This window comes from Oryctolagus cuniculus, chromosome 14 (genome assembly GCF_051225735.1).
Source record: "Oryctolagus cuniculus isolate XC-2025 breed Fujian yellow rabbit chromosome 14, ASM5122573v1, whole genome shotgun sequence".
NCBI lineage: Eukaryota > Metazoa > Chordata > Mammalia > Lagomorpha > Leporidae > Oryctolagus > Oryctolagus cuniculus.
This window is the reverse complement of record NC_142880.1, coordinates 3,270,350-3,289,048: the sequence shown is the minus strand read 5'-3', so window position 1 is coordinate 3,289,048 and position 18,699 is coordinate 3,270,350. Positions and strand designations below refer to the sequence as shown.

At 50.9% G+C, this 18,699-nt stretch overlaps 1 protein-coding gene across 8 annotated transcripts in view; it reads left to right on the top strand.

Moving 5' to 3' along the window:
* The first annotated feature begins 325 nt into the window (after positions 1-325).
* HOMER1 (homer scaffold protein 1) overlaps positions 326-18,699 on the top strand; it is a 153,049-nt gene continuing 134,675 nt past the window's right edge. For 2 of the 8 annotated variants that reach the window (XR_016220339.1, XM_017344541.4), the window contains exon 1: positions 326-1,293. Coding sequence is in view for 5 of the 8 variants with exons in the window: in XM_017344541.4 (XP_017200030.2) it covers positions 1,289-1,293 (5 nt within the window). In the remaining 3 variants the exon portion in view is untranslated. Of the gene's footprint in view, positions 1,294-3,068; positions 3,247-18,699 lie in introns of those variants that run through there. The other 6 variants (XR_016220338.1, XM_051854078.3, XR_016220337.1 and 3 more) reach the window with 4 other exon arrangements.

Genomic DNA, 18,699 nt, shown 5'->3' with positions numbered 1-18,699 from the left:
CGCGGAGGCGGCGGCCCGGAGCTCGCCGGCCGCCGGCCACTAGCGGCGGGGGCGAGGGAGGACGCACGGCCGGCCCGGCTGGCCCGCGCCCCGCGCGCGCGCTCCTGCGCTCCTGCGCTCCCGCGCTCCGGGTCGGCGGGGCCCGCGGGCGGGGCTCCGCGGCCGCCCCCGCCGCGCTCCAGCCCCGCTGCAGCCCCTCCCCGCCGCGGGCCGGGCCGGGGCCGCCCGCGCCCCGCGCTCGCCCCGCCCGCGCCCCGCCCCTGCCCCGCGCGGCCGCCGACCGGGACGCGGCGCCCTCCCCTCGGCGAGCGGGCGGGCTCGAGGCCGGCGGCGGGCGCTGAGCGAGCGGGCCGCGCTCGCCTCTGCCGGCCCTCCGCGCCCGGGGCGGGGGCAGGGCGCCGGGGCTCTGATTCATTCCTTCGCCGCCGCTCGGCCGCGGGCGCAGGGCGGCTGCGGAGCTGGGCGCCCGCCGGGCCCCTTTGTGCTCGGCGGCGGGGGCCGGGAAGGGGCTGAGGGGGTGGGGTCGCCCCCTCCCCCTGCTGCCGCGGGCGCGCGGCGCCCCCAGCCTGCTGCCGGCCTGGACATGGCCCCGCTGCTCGCGCTCGGGAGAGCGACTCGGTCCTGCCCAGCCCTCGCGCCCGCCTCCCCGCCGCCTCCCCGCTCCGCGTCCTCGCAGGGGAGGCATTAGACAGATTCCGATGTGGAGCGCCGTGCACGCCGCGCGCTGCCGGCTGTGCGCTCGGAGCAGGCTGTGCTGTGCGGGTCTTGCCGACGGGAGCGCGGGCCAGCGGCGCCGGTGCGGCTGCTGCTGCTGCTGCTGCTGCTAGGATTTTTTTTTTTTTTTTTTTTTTTTTTTTTTTTTTTTTTTGCTGAAGTGCACGTCGGCCAGCTCGCTCGCTCCACCCCCCCGGGGACCTGGTGTGGAGAAATTTGAACCCGCAGCCCCCGCGCCGAGAAGGCCGGCTTCCCGGGCCCTGCCCAGGCGTGCAGGGGCCTGAGCGGAATGGGCGGCGCGGCCGTGTTTCCGAGGACTCCGTGAAGCCGGCTCCGGTCCTCCCCCATGGAGGCTCCCGCCGTGGAGTAGCGCGGCCGCCGTCTCCTCCGCCGAGCGGGTGCACCTGTGTCCGGACGCGCGGGTGTCTCCGAGGGAGCACGGAGTGACCGGTCGGCGGCACCGAGGGACCTCGGGGGCGGCGCGGCCAGGTCGCCGCTCGGAGCAGCCCCTCTGCCCGCCGGCTAACCCCGTCGCCGCGAGCAGGAACTTGCGAGCAAGTTTTCGCTGGGCAAGATGGGGTAAGGATGTGTGTGCACCCGCGTGTCGGTGGGCGGCCGTGCTGCCGGTGCTGGGCTCGCGGCGTCCCGGCGCGTCTGCCGCCTCGCCGAGCTGGCCCTGCCTTCAGCCACGGGCGCGCTCGCCTTCCGCGAGCTATTTCTGTCGAGTGACTCCGGAGGTCGGAGGGAAGGCGCGCGTCCCGGCGAGTGTGGGCTCCGCGGGCGCGTTCGCGGGGCCGCCGCTGCCCGCTCGGGCTTCGGGCTGGCAGCTGGTTGGGTTTCCGAGCAGAACCGCGCGACCTGGGGGTGTGTGGCGGCGCCTCCCGGAGCCCGGCGCGGCGGACTCCGGCCGGGGGCGCGATCCACGCTCGGTCGTTGCTGCCCGCGCCGTGCCCTCTGTGTTGCCCTTGAATAGCCAAAGCTGAAGTGCGTGGGGTCGATTGATTGGGCATGGACACTTGGGAGTCGCAGGCGCGCGGGGCGGAGATCGGATGTGGACAGGCTCCTGGTGGAAGGAACTTGTACACTTTTTCTCCTTTTTTTTTTTTTTTTTTTTTTTTTCTGTGTCGCTCAGACCTGCTGTTTGTGTTAAGTGTCATTCCTTCTCCTGCCTTCTCACCCAAAGCCAGTCCAGAGTGCATTTTCCTAACCTTGGATTCGCTCTCAACACTGTCGCTGCTTAAAATCCTAGCGACCTCCTCATGCAGGCTGGAAACCCGTATAACCCTGGAGTAATGAGCTACTCCTGCCCGTGATAGATCGCCCGTGCTTTCGGTCTAAGGGGGACTGCCAGAATCTTCCTTGTTTTGTGGTTAAACAGCTACGCTGGGTGTAGTTGAGGGCAAGATTAGAAGGAGGGGATTCTGATTGTGTTCTGAGGTCCAGGGCTGTCGCCACGCTTTCTGAAACTCCCAGACCAAAGTTCTTGGATAGGGTCTTTCTGTTGCAATTACGCTTGAAGCTGGTGGACTTGAACAGTTCAGAATACACGACGTAGGAGTCCGTTCTGAGGAACTGAATGTTTGAAACATTAAATGGTTAGTGTTCTGAACTTGCCTGGTGTGGGGCAGCGCTAAGAGTAATTAAGTCAGCAGTCCTGTTTCTGGTGCTGCTGTTAGTAGCTTAGTGCTGGGAAGCAGGTTAGCCTCCGTGACTCGTGGTTTCTGTGGCATGAAGGAGTTCCATGAGGTGGCCTTTTAAAAAGGCTCCAACCCGTGAAAATGAATTTCTTTCTTTCCTCACCCTTCTTCCCGTTTCAGTGGTTACCGGCTGGTTTCTTGAAGTAGCTGTTTCGGATGGCAGTTGAAGTGCTGACACGGGAGAGTGCTAGCATTGGGAAACTGCTCCAGATGAATACCAGTTTTAAATGAGGGTCTTCGAAATATGGATTCCCTTAAGCATCAGTGGCTCTGTTTAAATGTGTTGGAGAAGAAAAATAAGCAGTTTTTTTTTTTTTTTCCCGTGTTGAAGGCTGCGTCCTCTGTAGACGGTGTGGTGGGAACATCATGGAAGAAAACCCGTTTTGCGTAGTCCAGCTCAGCATTGTGCTAAGGGAATGTGGGGTAAAGTTGACATGAGAGCACTGGTGTTTACACTGTGGAAGCCCTTCAGGTAGGATCAGGCGGGTGTAGACAGGCAACATAATGAAACTTAGACGGGCAGCATGTTTATTTGCTCTTTCGTGAAGGACTGACTTGAGAAAGGAGAGTGAGTGTGCTGTTAGTTTTGCTGTGACTTGTGTCACGTGAGTTGTTGAGAGGGCCAGGCTGGGAGCAGGCAGCAAAGGCATTTGAGGAAGGCTCCGGGCTTGGCCGGAGCCGGAGCTAATGTTTGTGGAATGAGCCAAGCTGCCCGGACCCTGAGGAAGGCTTTAACGTTTCACCCAGGCCGTCCCAGCTCTTTGGCTCTGACTGGTGCCTACAGGTCAGGGCTGTGGGTGAAGAGTTTCACCTGTTACAGACACATCGGGTTGTTGTAAGTTTATCTTTGCCTTCATTAGGCATATCATTGAACGTCTTGGCGCGAAGTCTAAGCAGAGGAATTATTTTTGACAAAATGGGTGGTTAGTTTAGGCAGAAAAAAAAAAGATGATGGCTCCTGCACTAGTAGTTTCTGCACTGTGTGGAAATGGAAAAGAACAGCTGGAACTGACAGTTGGCAGAGTCTGTCAAAGTGTCTTCAATGTTGCCCGAACTGTTTTAATTGCAGTGGAGGCAGCTGAAGTTCGGGCTTGCAAAATAGGTGTCTGAAGGCCCCTAAGAAGGACGGCATTCAGGTGTGCGAGGCGGTGTCCACGGGAGGTGTCAGAGCGTCGCGGAGCAGCCGGGTAGATCGGACCTCCCCACCCCCACGTAGTATCTCAGAATGAGAGCCGTGAGTCAGGAGCTATTTCCGAATGATTAGAACAGGCAGCGGAAGTCAGGTAACTTCAGGCAGCTATTCCGTGCTGCTTTTTGTTTTTATTTAGCTCCTGTTGGCAGTGTAGTGCCACCAGCAAGGGAATAGAGAATCCCCCCACCCCCGCCCCATTAAGAGCTGGTTATGTGTAAAATGGGTTCTGCCTGCTAATGCAGTCTGGTAATGCGAGTTCTGATTTGACTCGCCTGCCTGTGGGAACCTCGGATCCCTCTTTCCCTAAATCACTTTGTGAAGCAGGTAGCGGGGACTGCTACCTTGCCAGCTGAACTGAGTCCCTTCTCTGCTGCAAGACAGGAAGCGGGGGGTCTGCCCTCTAGGGATTGTAGCACAGAGGGGAGTCGACCCAGGCCTGCGAAATGAGTGGTCTTCGTTGCAAAGGCAGCTGTACACCAAAGCGAAATGCAGTTCCTTAATGCTCTGCTCATTTGGAGGACTTTGAGCACCTGGCATTCTGCGCTCAGTACCGGCTGAATCAAAGACTAGTACAATGTGCTGCTTCCCTCAAGGAGCTTATGGTTTAGAAACTGGGCGGACAGTCCAGCCCGACGATAGAAAGTGCAGGGAAATGCTGAGATACACCGCAGAGCATCCGAGTCTCAGAGAGTTTGTGGCATGAGCTGCCCAGGGAAGGCGAGGCTTCGTGGAGGAGGCAATGTGGACTTTGTAGACTACTAGGAGGGCATTCAAGGCAGAGGAACAATATGATTGACACCTGCAAGATGAGCTGTGAAGGCGTTTGGAGTGAGGCGCTTCCTGTGCTTGGGCTTCACTGGGTGTAGCAAGACCCAGGTCTGAGAGCCTTGCTCACCAAATGAAAGACTTGTGGTTGCATTTCAAGCTTTCTGGGTAGGGTACACATCGTTACATTGTGACTTTGTCCATGTCTGCTCATACATAGTGATAAAATGTCAAAATAATACCCTTCTTTGTGTGATACGCTCTTGTAGTTTCCAGTCTATTCTGTTTCACTCTATTTTTAAGCAAGAATGATGTGAGAAGCCACTGAATTTATTTAAGAATCCATGGCAGCAGCTGGTAATTTGAAAAACACTGGCTGTGGGACCCACTAATGGGTTTTAGGCAGATAGCATGAAGGATGAGGCACGTAGGGTGAGAAAATAGTGTGTAAAATCGTTTGGAATTTGGTTTTGTGCGTTCTGTCCTGTGGAAACACCAAGGCAGAGTGATGATGCATAGCTGGTAGAGGAGAGGAAATAGTTGGGCAGGCCCTGGAAGGTTGCGTGGTGGACAGGGAAGGCGTGTGACTGAGGGGGTGCAGTGGGCTGAGTGCGTCTTCAGAGCTAGGATTTCCCATGCAGAGTGACAAATACAGGGAGCAGTCTGGTGACTGAGCAGTGCAGTCGCTCCCTGTCAGAGGGTCGTGAGCTAGTGAATGTGGGAATCGAGGGATCAGCAAAAACTGTCCTTATTCGTGGTCTGTGGTTTTGAGTGATGGACGTCTCGGGGGAAGGTAGCGTCTCAAAAGGACCGAGCTCCTGGCTGATGTTCAGTCGTTTAGTGGTTAGTGGAAACATTTATTTTTACTTGAGGATTAATCCAGCTAAGTGGTCAGAAGAGTAGGGAAAATGAGTCCCAACTATTTAATATTTTCTGTTCTTTTCTCCTGATGGAATTTTTGAGTGACTATAAAAACATATTAAATAGCTTTGCTGTATCTTGGGACCCAAGGGGATGAAACGTGCCATTTTTTGCTCGCGTTGCATATCTGCAATGCCTGTGACCTGTGGCTGATGCAGGTTGCGAGATTTCATTCTGCTTGGAGTGAGCACGATATTCCTGAAGATCAAAAACACTTCTCTGTTAATTATTGAAAAATTGAGTGATTTCGAGGCACTGTAAGATTGCGGATTCATTAAGCATCTTCATTTCAAAAGACTCTCCCTAAGAGGACTATCTATATAGTTGTTAGCCCACATAGAGGAACTGAGATAAAATTTCCAATCTTACCACATTGTATTTCAAGAGTAGGTACAGATTTTAAAAGCTAATCATTCAGTCTGACAGAGGAAAAAGAGATGAAACTGATAATGCTGCTTGTTATGAGCCATGTTTTGGAGGGAAGAGGCTGAGGTTATTGGTTGTTTTTTGTTTTTTTTTTTTTACCGAGTTAGAGAGACAGAGATAGGTCTTCCTTCTGTTGGTTCACCCCCCAAATGGTCGCTATGGCTGGTGCGCTGCACTGATCCGAAGCCAGGAGCCAGGTGCTTCTTCCTGGTCTTCCATGGGGGTGCAGGGCCCAAACACTTGGGCCACCTCCACTGCCTTCCCGGGCCACAGCAGAGAGCTGGACTGGAAGAGGAGCAACCGGGACAGAATCTAGCGCCACAGGCGGAGGATTAGCCTAGTGAGCCGCATCGCCAGCCATGAGGTTATTGTTATATCAAAATTATCTTTTTGTGCTTTGCCTTTGTCCTTCATTTGCATTTTCTTTTTTTCCCTGAAAGATTTGTTTACTTATTTGAAAGCCAGAGTTAGAGACTTAGAGGCAGAGACAAATGGCTGCAATGGCCAGGATTGGGCCAGGGCAAAGCCGGGAGCTTCATCCAGGTGTCCCATGTGAATGACAAGGGCCCAAACACTCGGGCCATCTTTTGCCACCTTTCCCAGGCCATTAGGGAGCCGGACAGGAAGTGGAGCAGCCAGGACACAAACCGGCACCCATGTGGAATGACAGGAAGTGGAGCAGCCAGGACACAACTGGCACCCATGTGGAATGACAGGAAGTGGAGCAGCCAGGACACAAACCGGCACCCATGTGGAACGCCTGTGCCTTTTCTTTTTTGCAAGATGACTTACTTGAAAGGCAGAGTTAGAGAAAGACAAAGAGTCTTCCATCTGCTGATTCACTCCCCAGATGGCTACAACAGCCATAGCTGGGCTCGTTGAAGCAAGCGGCCAGGAGCTTTTGAGTATCCCTCATGAGTAAAGGGGCTCAAGCCCTTGGGTCGTCTGTCACTGCTTTCCCAGGCTGTTAGCAGGCAGCTAGATTAGAAGTAGAGCAGCTAGGAATCGAACTGGTGCCCATATGGGATGTCAGCATCACCGTGAGGGCCTCACCCACTACGTCACAATGCTGGCCCCTTCTATCTTGTTTTTAAAAGTTTTTTTAAAAATAAATTCACTTCTTGGGTAAATGTAATTTAGAATTAATTTTATAGGGATGTTTTTGTTAGTGAGCTTTCAAAGAGAAGCAAACAGTTTGTTCTTCATCATAGTTTTTTTTTTTTCCTGTTACTGGATCATGGAGCCAGTATGGCTCTTGTGTAGCTAATATGATTTTAAATATTTAGAACTAACACTTAGTCAAGAACTGAACTTCATATAACTTTTTTTTTTTTTTTTTTTTTTTTTTGACAGGCAGAGTGGACAGTGAGAGAGAGAGAGACAGAGAGAAAGGTCTTCCTTTGCTGTTGGTTCACTCTCCAATGGCCGCTGCAGCCGGTGCACTGCACTGATCCGAAGGCAGGAGCCAGGAGCCAGGTGCTTTCCTGGTCTCCCATGGGGTGCAGGGCCCAAGCACCTGGGCCATCCTCTACTGCACTCCCTGGCCACAGCAGAGAGCTGGCCTGGAAGAGGGGCAACCGGGACAGAATCCGGCGCCCCGACCGGGACTAGAACCTGGTGTGCTGGCGCTGCAAGGCGGAGGATTAGCCTATTGAGCTGTGGTGCTGGCTATAACTTTTTTTTATTTATTTAGGATTTATTTATTTGAAAGGCAGGGATAGGATGGGAGAAACAGAGATCTGCTGGTTCACTTCGCAAATGGCCACAACAGCCGGAGCTGGGCCATTCTGAAGCCAGGAGTTTCTTCTGGGTTTCTCACGTGGGTGCAAGAGCCCAAGTACTTAGGACGTCTTCTGCTACTTCCCAGATGTATTAGCGGGGAGCGCACAATGGGAAGTGGAGCAGCTGGGACCCGAACCGGCACCTATATTGGATGCCAGCTTCGCAGGCAGCGGCTTTATCTGCTAAGCCACAGTGCCAGTCCCAATTTTCTTTCCTTTTTAAAGGTAGGCTACAAAAGGAGGGTAGGAAGTAACTGTTTGCTTTCTTGTATTGGACAATAAAATTGCTTATACACAAAATATAAGCCATCTAATGAATATTTTGTCTTCCTTGTGCAGTTTACATTTCCCTGAGCTTTGAAAGATGACCTCCATTGCTTCGACACCTGATGGCAGGCTTGGAAAGAGAAAAGCAGCACTGCCCTGTGGATGTCGTGGGTTAATGTCGTTTCATAAAACATTAAGGGATTTCACATGGTCTTTGGAAAGTATTGGCACGAAGTCTTCAAGGCAGAGTGGTTATAAGAGTTAAGTGCTTTCCGCCTGTGGTGCCGGCACCCCAGGTTCTAGTCCCGGTCGGGGCGCCGGATTCTGTCCCGGTTGCCCCTCTTCCAGGCCAGCTCTCTGCTGTGGCCCGGGAGTGCAGTGGAGGATGGCCCAAGTGCTTGGGCCCTGCACCCCATGGGAGACCAGGATAAGTACCTGGATCCTGGCTTGGGATTGGTGCAGCGCCGGCCGTAGCAGCCATTTCGGGGGTGAACCAATGGAAGGAAGACCTTTCTCTCTGTCTCTCTCTCTCTCTCACTGTCTAACTCTGCCTGCCAAAATAAATAAATAAATAGAGTGCCAAGTACCAAGCAAGAGCCCTGTAGAAATAGCGCACAAATTACTGCCCTGAAGACACACAGGTGCGCTGCTTCATGAAGGCGGGAAAGTCGCGTTGATGGGGTCACTGTCGGGTAGCACCGTCTGGCTGCACTTGCTCACGGGCCTCAGAGTCCAGAGCGCTGCGGAAGGGCACGTCCTTGCCTTTTCCCTTGATAGAGGTGTGCGTTCCTACTGTGTTCTCTCTTCCCGTGGACAGTCTTCCCAGCCCTGTGCTGAGAGGCACGGCTCTGCATCATCTTTCCATGGGCAGCAGACATTGTCCTTCCTACAGGCCAGCACGCAGGTACACCCGTTCCGAGAGCTGGGGGGTGGGATTGGTGTGCAGACAGCCCTGGTTCCTGTGAACTGGGCAGAGTTCAGTGTGCCGGTTACTTTTCTCATGCCTTTTCTGGTTACCAGAGCCTTTCACTTAGACAGTTAAGTGTTCCTTGGTCTTAAGTGGTTATTATCTTCCCTCTGTCTTATTTAAAAATTTATAAGAAGTTTTAAGAGGGTTATTCAGAATGAGAGTTTTTGGTGAGTTGGAATTTTTTGCCCTTTCTACTTTCAATTTCTCCAATTAGGTTTTTAGTAATGGCTTCTAGGAAATTATCTAAAATAGATTTGACTACCAAGATCTCAGAATCCTTACATTACAACTTTCTATTTAAAAAAAAAATTCTGGGGACCAGCGCTGTGGTGTAGCCTTTAAAGCCACCACCTGCAATGCTGGCATCCCATAATGGTGCTGGTTCGAGTCCTGGCTGTTGAACTTCCCATCCAGCTTTTTGCTATGGCCTGGGAAAGCAGTAGAAGATGGCTCAAGTCCTCGGGCCCCTGCCCCAACATGGGAGACAAGGAAGAAGCTCCTGGCTTCGGATCGGCCCAACTCTGGCCCTTGTGGCCATTTGGGGAGTCAACCAGTAGATGGAAGACCTCTCTGTGTCTCTGCCTCTGCCTCTCTGTAACTCTGCCTTTCAAATAAATAAAAATAAATCTTAAAAAAAAAAAAACTTAAAAAACATTCTGTCGGTCGTGGAAGGTAAGGTAAGGTTGTACTTACCTTTCTAAATTTACCTGGGGATACTTATTTTGCAGCTATTAATAATAGTTGAAGGTGGTTAGCCTATCCTTTACCATTTTCTGCTCTTTGTGCATTATTTCGTAGAACAATGCCATTTTCTATCTTACCTTGTTACGAGTCTCTTGACTTTTAACATTAAAATTCATGTGCTTTTTCTTAATCACCTTGCCTGCTCCCAAGATGTTTACAGAATGAGGATCCCACCCACCCTTGTTTACTCAGTAACACCAGGGATCTGTATATAATAAGCTAAATGGGAAGACTCTCAAGTCACTCTTAAACTATCTGGAAAGTCTGTTGATTTAAAAAATTCTAGACCTTGTAGGTTGCCTTCTTACTCAGGTGATAATCTTTGGAATTTTAGTTACCTGTTTTCATTTGGTTTCTTATTAATGTTAGATTCAAGTTTATTGCTATGCATATGTTAGTGTGGTGGAAAGAAATTATTTTGCAACATATTCATATATTGAGCAATCAGTATGTGGTTCATGTGTAATTAAATTACAGGCTGTTCATATAGTAGGGAGCTGGCCTAGAGAATTCTCAGAGATGGTGCCTTGGTCCGTTAGAAACTAGGATGTAAACATGTACAGTGTATTTCCTGTGACTTCAGCTTCATAAACATTCTGCATTTGTGTTAAAGCTTTGAAGGAGAATCAGTAAAGCACGACCATATCTGGGTGGGAAGTTTTAGAAAAAGTTTTTAAAATTTTTATTTATTTGGATGGTAGAGTGATAGAGTGAGCTGGGGGAGAGACAGAGATTTTCCATGTGTTGGGTCCCTCCGCAAATGCCCCAAACAACTGGGACTGGGCCAGGCTGAAGCCAGGAACTCCATCTGGGTTTCCCTTGTGGTGGCAGGAACTCAGGCAGTTGAACCATCTTCTACTGCCTCCCAAGCACATCTGCAAGAAGCTGGGTTAGAAGCAGAGGCTGCACTTAACCTCAGCACCCTGATAGGGGATGCCTGTGTCCTTGGTGGCAGCCCCCTGCTCCACAGTGCCTTTGTGGACGTTTAATTTTTTGAGTCTTTCTGAATCTTTTAGTGTGTCTACATTGAGCAGATTAAGGTTCAGAACTTGTTTTAAGCGTGAGGGCATTTGGGCCAGCTTTGTGGTGCAGTGTAGGTTAAGCTGCCACCTGCGCCACCAGCGCATGAGTGTGACTGTGCCACTTAGAGTCCCAGCTGCTCTGCTTCTGTCGCAGCTCTCTGCTAGTGTGCCTGCGAAAGCAGCAGAAGATGACTCAAGTGTTTGGGCCCCTGCACCCTATGGGAGACCCAGATGGAGTTCCAGGTTCCTGACTTTGCCCTGACCCAGCCCAGGCGATGTGACCATTTAGGGAGTGAACCAGTGGATGGACTCTCTCTCTCCCTCTCTGTAACTTTATTTCAAATAAATAAATCTTTTTTAAAATTTTATTTTATCAGAGAGGAGGAGAGAGAGAGGTGTCTTCCATCCGCTGGTTCACTCCCCAGATGGCTGCAGAGCTGTCCAATCCAAAGGCAGGAGACAGGAACCTCTTCTGGGCCTCCCACGTGGGTACAGGGGCCCAAGGACTTGGGCCACCCTCTACTGCTTTCCCAGGCCATAGTAGAGAGCTGGATCATAAGAGCAGCCAGGACTCGAACCAGTGCCCATATGGCATGCCTGCACTGCAGGTTGTGTCTTTATCCGCTATGCCACAGCGCCGGCCCCAGTAAATAAATCTTAGTAAAGGGGGGGGTGGCGGCACTGAGCCTAAGTAGGCTAAGCCTCTACCTAAAGTGCTGGCATCCCTTATGGGTACTGGTTCTGGTCTAAGTTGCTCCTCTTCCGATCTATCTCTGCTATGGCTTGGGAAAGCAGGAGAAGATGGCCCAAGTAGTTGGGCCCCTGCCTCTGCTTGGGAGACCCGAAAGCAGCTCCTGGCTTTGGTTGGCCCAGCTCCAGCCGCTGCAGCCATCTGGGGAGTGAATCAGCAGATGGAAGACCTCTGTATATAACTCTACCACTCAGATAAATAAGTAAAAAAGAAAAAAAAACAGGTATTAAAAGTTAATATTGGGAGGCCGACACTGTGGCACAGTAGGTTAAAGCTCTGGCCTGAAGCGCCAGCATCCCATATGGGAGCCACTTCTAGTCCTGGCTGCTCCTTTTCCCATCCAGCTCTCTGCTGTGGCCTGGGATAGCAGTGGGGGATGGCCCAGGTCCACGTAGGAGACCAGGAGGGAGCTCCTGGCTCCTGGCTTCGGATCAGCACAGCTCCGGCTGTTGCGGCTATCTCGGGGAATGAACCAGTGGATGGAAGACCTCTCTCTGTGTCTCTACCTCTCTCTCTAACTCTGTCTTTCAAATAAATAAATCTTTTAAAAAAAAGTTAATATTGGGACCAGTGTTGTGGCCTAACTGTTGCCTGTGACAACAGCATCCCTTATGGGTGCCGGTTCCAGTCCCAGCTGATCCATTTCTGATCCTGTCCCTGCTAATGCGCCTGGGAAAAGCAGAAGCTGACCCAAGTCTTTGGGCCCCTGCACTCATGTGGGAGACCTAGAAAAAGCTTCATCCTGGCCTACCTGTGGCCGTTTGGGGAGTGAACTAGCAGACAGAATACCTGTTTCTGTCTGTCCTTCTAACTGTGCCTTTCAAATAAATAAAATCTAAAAAAACAGAGATGAGTTAATATCTGTGGTAGAATATCAGAGTCAATCATTGTTCATTTTGAATTTTAGTTTCTCTACAATAAATTTATTAAGTTTTGGAACTTCCTTTAACGTTTCAAACTAAGGGCATTAAAAAAAACTTAGGGGGCCGGCGCTGTGGCGTTCTGGGTAAGGCTGCCGCCTGTGGTGCCGGCATCTCATATGGGCGCCGGTTCGAGTCCAGCTGCTCCACTTCCAATCCAGTTTTCTGCTAGGGCCTGGGAAGGCAGTAGAAGATGGCCCAAGCCCTGGGCCCCTGCACCCACGTGGGAGACCTGGAAGAAGTTCCTGGCTCCTGGCTTTGGATCCACACAGCTCCAGCCATTGCAGCCATCTGGGGAGTGAACCAGTGGATGGAGGATCTCTCTCTACCTCTCTTTATCTCTCTGTGTAAGTCGGACTTTCAAGTAAATGAGTAAATTAAAAAAACAAGCTTAGTATGTTTGGTAAGATATCAGAATCAGTTATTGTTCCTGCACATTGATAAGCATGTATTGATTTTCTTTTTCTTTTCTTTTCTTTTTTTGACAGGCAGAGTGGACAGTGAGAGAGAGAGAGAGAGAGATAGAAAGGTCTTCCTTTGCCGTTGGTTCACCCTCCAATGGCTGCTGCGGCTGGCGCACCACGCCGATCCGAAGCCAGGAGCCAGGTGCTTCTCCTGGTCTCCCATGGGGTGCAGGGCCCAAGCACTTGGGCCATCCTCCACTGCACTCCGGGGCCACAGCAGAGAGCTGGCCTGGAAGAGGGGCAACCGGGAAAGAATCCGGCGCCCCGACCGGGACTAGAACCTGGGGTGCCGGTGCCGCTAGGTGGAGGATTAGCCTAGTGAGCCGCGGCGCCGGCCTGATTTTCTTTATTAAATTCTATTTCATTCTTTCCAAGATTAGCTAGAGTGATGGTTTCTGTAATATTACATCAATGTAAGGAATATTTCTGCTGTGTGTTATAAGAGTATTAGTGCTGATCAACTCATTTTATGGAGAGTGAGACAGAGCTCAAGGGAAGCTGTGACTTGGGAGAGGTTGTGTGGCTGTGACACAGTGGAGCATGATCTTGAATCTCCGTCTTATTGGAGTTCTTAGCATTTGTTCAGGGGATCCTGAATGTGTGCTCACACACTAGGGAGGCTTTGGAGAGGGATTTCAGGTCTTCACAAGAATCTAATTTAGTGCAAGCTTAGTATCTTAGTGGTGAGTTCATTAAATGTATAGCGTCTTCTTTCTGATCAGACTGAAAACTGCCTTTTAATTGTAGCATAATTAAATCTGCTAAGTGCCTTATATTTTGAGTACAGTTAAGTACTTGTAAATGATTGGACCTTATCGCATGTCTTTGGTGTAGAATTTCTGAAGTTACTGACTTGTAAATTGCATTAATGAAACTCTGTATACTGACTGCAGTTGTGTTGTCAGGCACATCAGCCTCAGAAGACGTAAGCAGGTGGGATCTGTTCTCTGAAGCTCTCACACCAGAAAAAGTACGCTGGAGACATTGTCTTGACCCATTTTCCTTACGTGGAGACGCCAAGGTGGAAGGGTCAGCTTCTGAATCATTGTGAGGTAGCTGCATCTTACTCGGTTCCCTCGTTCATACAAGAAGACTGGACCACGTTGTATCTGGATTTTAAAACTGTTAGACTTCTGGAATTAGTTTCCTTGGAGATCCCAAAGCCTACTGCTGTCACTGGCTTGGCAGATGAGTGAGTGAGAAGAACCTGGTGGGAGAGAGAAGAGGTGGGTGGGGACTGTGGCAAAGTGAGCCGAGTACGTCCTGCTAACGGCCTTGATAGTCTGGGTATTTAGAAAGACATCTGAAGACCGGTCCCTCATTTATTCAGCAAACGTTTGTGGTAGTGACCAGGATAACTAATTGGGAACTAACAGTCAGGAAATGACTTGACCGAAGAAGGAAGACCTGGTGTAATATGACAGTGGTAACAATTAACATTAGATGGGGTGGTTCTCAGTTTTGAAACTGCTGCAGAAACACTAAGGCTTAAAAAGAAAACACCGATTGCTAGGTTTCCTCACCCACACAGTTACTGTCTTTGTGTTTTTTTTTTTTTTTTTTTTTTTTTTTTTTTTTTTTTTTTTTTTTTTTCCTTTTTGACAGGCAGAGTAGACAGAGAGAGACAGGGAGAAAGGTCTTTCTTTGCTGTTGGTTCACCCTCCAATGGCTGCCGCGGCCGGTGCACCGCGCTGATCCAAAGGCAGGAGCCAGGTGCTTCTCCTGGTCTCCCATGGGGTGCAAGGCCCAAGCACTTGGGCCATCCTCCACTGCACTCCCTGGCCACAGCAGAGAGCTGGCCTGGAAGAGGGGCAACCAGGACAGAATCCGGCGCCCTGACCGGGACTAGAACCCGGTGTGCCGGCGCCGCAAGGCGGAGGATTAGCCTAGTGAGCCACGGCACCGGCCTGTCTTTGTTTTTTAACCATCTATTTTCAGCCCAGAGTTTTTGATTCAGTGGGTCTCAGAATGATGTCCACAGGTCAATTTTTTAATGTTGTCCTGTGCTGCAGCCGCTGGTCCAGGCACCTTGCTTTGGGAGCCACTGCATTTGGTAAATGAAGCCTCCAAGTGGGAGACAGTCCCAGTGGTTCCTGAAGTTTCTTTCTTTCTTTTAAAAAAATTTATTTATTTGAAAGGTGGAGTTACAGAGGCAGAGGTAAAGAGAGAGAAAGAGGTCTTCTATCCACCGGTTCATTCCCCAAGTGGCTGCAACGGTGGGAGCTGGGCCGATCTGAAGGCGGAAGCCAGGAGCTTCCTCCAGATCTCCCACAGGGGTGCAGGGGCCCGAGGACTTGGGCCATCTTCTGCTTTGCCAGGCCATAGCAGAGTGTTGAATCTGAAGTGGAGCAGATGGGCCTCTGGTGATGCCCATATGGGATGCTGGCTCTGCAGGCAGCGGCTTTACCCTCTATGTCACAGTGCCGGCCTCCCTGAAGTTTCTTTTGTCTCTCTCTCCCTCCTTTCAAGCAAAAACCAGCATTTTGAACTGAGGGAAAAGAAAACCTGGTGGAGCCAAATACCTTTTTTTTTTTTTTTTTTTTTTTAAATAAGCTAAAAGATGGAGGCCAAGTTGAAACTGGTCTTGGTTTAAACCTGGTTACTTACAGCAGTTCTTAACCAGCCATGCCCATTTCCTATGCAGAGTTCTGCTTTCTGGCATTTCTGAAGTTTTTTTTTTTTTTTTTTCCTAGGTGCTTTGAATGCTGTTTATTTGTAATGGTGTTTATTTTGGCACCTTTCCAATTTCTTTTCTTTTTTTTTTTTCTTTTGACAGGCAGAGTGGACAGTGAAAGAGAGAGAGACAGAGAGAAAGGTCTTCCTTTGCCGTTGGTTCACCCTCCAATGGCTGCCGCGGCCGGTGCGCTGCGGCCGGCGCACCGCGCTGACCCGATGGCAGGAGCCAGGTACTTCTCCTGGTCTCCCATGGGGTGCAGGGCCCAAGCACTTGGGCCATCCTCCACTGCACTCCCTGGCCACAGCAGAGGGCTGGCCTGGAAGAGGGGCAACCGGGACAGAATCCGGCACCCCGACCGGGACTAGAACCCGGTGTGCTGGCGCCGCAAGGCGGAGGATTAGCCTAGTGAGCCACGGCGCTGGCACCTTTTTTTTTTTTTAATTAATTTATTTGAAAGAGTTAGAGACAGACATATCTTCATCTGCTGGTTCACTCCTCAAATGGCTCCAATGGCTGGGGCGGGGCCAAACCTAAGCTGGTAGTCAAGAGCCTTTTCCAGTCTTTCACATAGATAGCAGGGGCCCAATCACTTGGGCCATCTTCCACTGCTTTCCCAGGCGCATTAGCAGGGAGCTGGATGGGAAGTGGAGCAGCCGGCACACGTGTGGAATGCCTGCATCCCAGGCGGCTTTGCCCACCGCGTGCCACAACGCTTGCCCCAATGTTTTTAAACTGACGCTGCTCTGAGTTCTGAAGCTTTCTGCCTTGGAAAGAAATATGATTTCCTTTTAAGTCATTTATTTTGCTTAGGTCGGTAAGGTTGTCCTCATGCCATAAATATTAATTTTCTATTTCTGACAAATGACCAAAATTTTAGTGGCTGAATTACCACCTGCTTATTATCTCATGGTTTCTGTGGTTGGGAGTCTGGGCACCAGTTAGCTGGATCTTCCATTAAGGGTCTCACAAGGCAGCAGTAGGTGGCAACAGGGACGAGGGTATTGTCCATGGAAGGGCATCGTCTTCCCAGTTCTGTGGCTGTTGGCAGAATTCATTTCCTTGTTATACAACTACTGAGGTATCTTCAGGCCAGCCAGAGGAGCCTCTCTCTGGTGTTTTGTCTTTTTTTTGTTTTTGTTTTAATACAGGACTCAATTGAGTAAGGTCCAGCTACTCAGGATAATCTCACTCTTGATTAGCTCAAAAATGAGCTGACTGTGGCCTGATCACTCATGATGTCCCCTCCTAATCAACTGTTCCGTCCCTTCTCAGGCTGATGCAGCGAGTGACCACCTGGGCGTGGTCATCTTGGGGGTTTAGTCTGAATTAGACTTCTGCCTGGCACATACCTCTGGGTGTGGTCCAGATGCTCAGAGGTCATTATGTCTGTTCCAGACTTGGAGGCAGAGACAGAGCGAGCGAGCGAGCGTCTTCCCAGGGCTGGGCTAGGCTGAAGCCAGGAGCTTCATCTGGGTCTCCCATGTGAGTGCAGGGGTCCAAGCACTGGGGTGTCTTCTCTGGCTTTCTCAGGCACGTTAGCAGCAAGCTGGATCAGAAGCAGAGACCAGGAACCCATTATGGGATGCCAGCATTGCAGGCTACGACCTAAACCTCCACAATGCTGGCCCCTATTGTTTTTAATCATTTGTTCTTTTTTTTTTTTTTTTTTAAGATTTATTCATTTTTTTTATTTGAAACTCAGAGTTACACAGAGAGAAGAGAGGCAGAGAGAGCGAGCGAGCGAGCTGCTGGTGGAGCCTTTCTCTTAGTGCTCTTGTCCCTGTTAGGCCCTACTCCTGTCCTCAACTATGGGAAAAGTTGGGTGATTGGCTGTGGGGGCGGGGATTGCCTGTCTCACTGTGCTGTTTACTTATTTTTTTTAATAAATCAATTTTAAAAAAAGATTTATTTATTATTTGTTCAAAAGTCAGAGTTACACAGAGAGGAGAGGCAGAGAGAGAGAGAGAGAGGTCTTCAATCCAATGGTTCACTCCCCAGATGGCCACAACGGCTGGAGCTGCGCTGATCTGAAGCCAGGGGCCAGGAGCTTCTTCTGGGTCTTCCACGTGGGTGTAGGGGCCCAAGGACCTGGGCCGTCCTCCACTGCTTTCCCAGGCCATAGCAGGAGGCTGGATCGGAAGAGGAGCAGCTGGGTCTCGAACTGGCCCCATGGGCACCCATATGGATGCCAGTGCTTCAGGCCAAGGCGTTACCCACTGTGCCACAGAGCCTGCACCTAACTCAATGTTTTTAAAGCCTTATTTGAGAGGCAGTTAGAGAGGTTTTCCGTCTTTTGGTTCACACCCCAAATTGCTGCAACAGCTGGGGTTGGGCCAATCCGAAGCCAGGAGCTTCTGGGTCTCCCATGTGGGTGCAGGGGCCCAAGCACTTGAGTGGTCTCCCACTGCTTTTTCAGGCCATTAGCAGGGAGCTGGATCAGAAGTGGAACACCCGGGACTTGAACCTGCACCCATATGGGATGCTTGCACCACAGCTTAACTGAATATGCCACAGTGCCCGCCCCTTACTTAAACTTAATCAGCATCCTGGTTTCAGTCCCATACCTCTCACCTCCTCTGCACTCCCTTTTCCCCACCTCCTGGCTACGTGGCTCTCTTAGCTCCACCCTGCAGGATCTTTGTGGTTCCTGAGGTTTTGTATTGTATTTCTTCTGTTTTCCATCTTTGAAGACTGTGTTAGAAGGACTTACACGGTGGTGCTTCTCTGTGTTGTTGGATGTTACTGTTCCTTTTTTTCCCTTCACTTGCATTTTAACGGGACTTTAGGGAGGAAGATAAATGTGTGCAGTTGATTTGCCTCGGCTGGCCGGAATGCTGAGTTTGTAGCTTTTCAGTTTCTAAGGCATCTTTCAGGATGTGTTGACATGGCTGACAATTAATTGATTGGAGTTTGGAGGATGATAAAGTGTTGGCTTTCTAAAAATCTCTCATTGTAACCAACACCCGAAAATTCAGTGTGTGGTGTAAGCACCTCGTAGAATTAGAAGCTTCGTGCTGTAGTCATACGGCAAGATAGAGCCCCTGCTCAGCCGTGTCCTTGCGTGGGGCGTTGCCGCAGCTTGTGCCTCCTGAGCACCTAGTTTGTGTTGAGTCATGGCAGGCAGTGACGCTACAAAGAAGAGGAGACAGGTGAACACGAAATGACAGCACTGAGATTCAGGTGCCTTGTGTGTGGGAGCACCAGGAGGAGGAGCCTGCGCGGGCCTCGGGAGGCCAGGGAACGCTTCACGGCGCCGCTTAAAGGGGAGGTGACTGGGGAGTGGGAAGCAAACGCAGGCATTTCCGGCAGGGGGTGGCCTGGACGGAGCTTCAGAGATGAAGTGCACTAGTTGGAAAGTGAGGTGGTTAAGGTAGTCGGGAGCCACGTG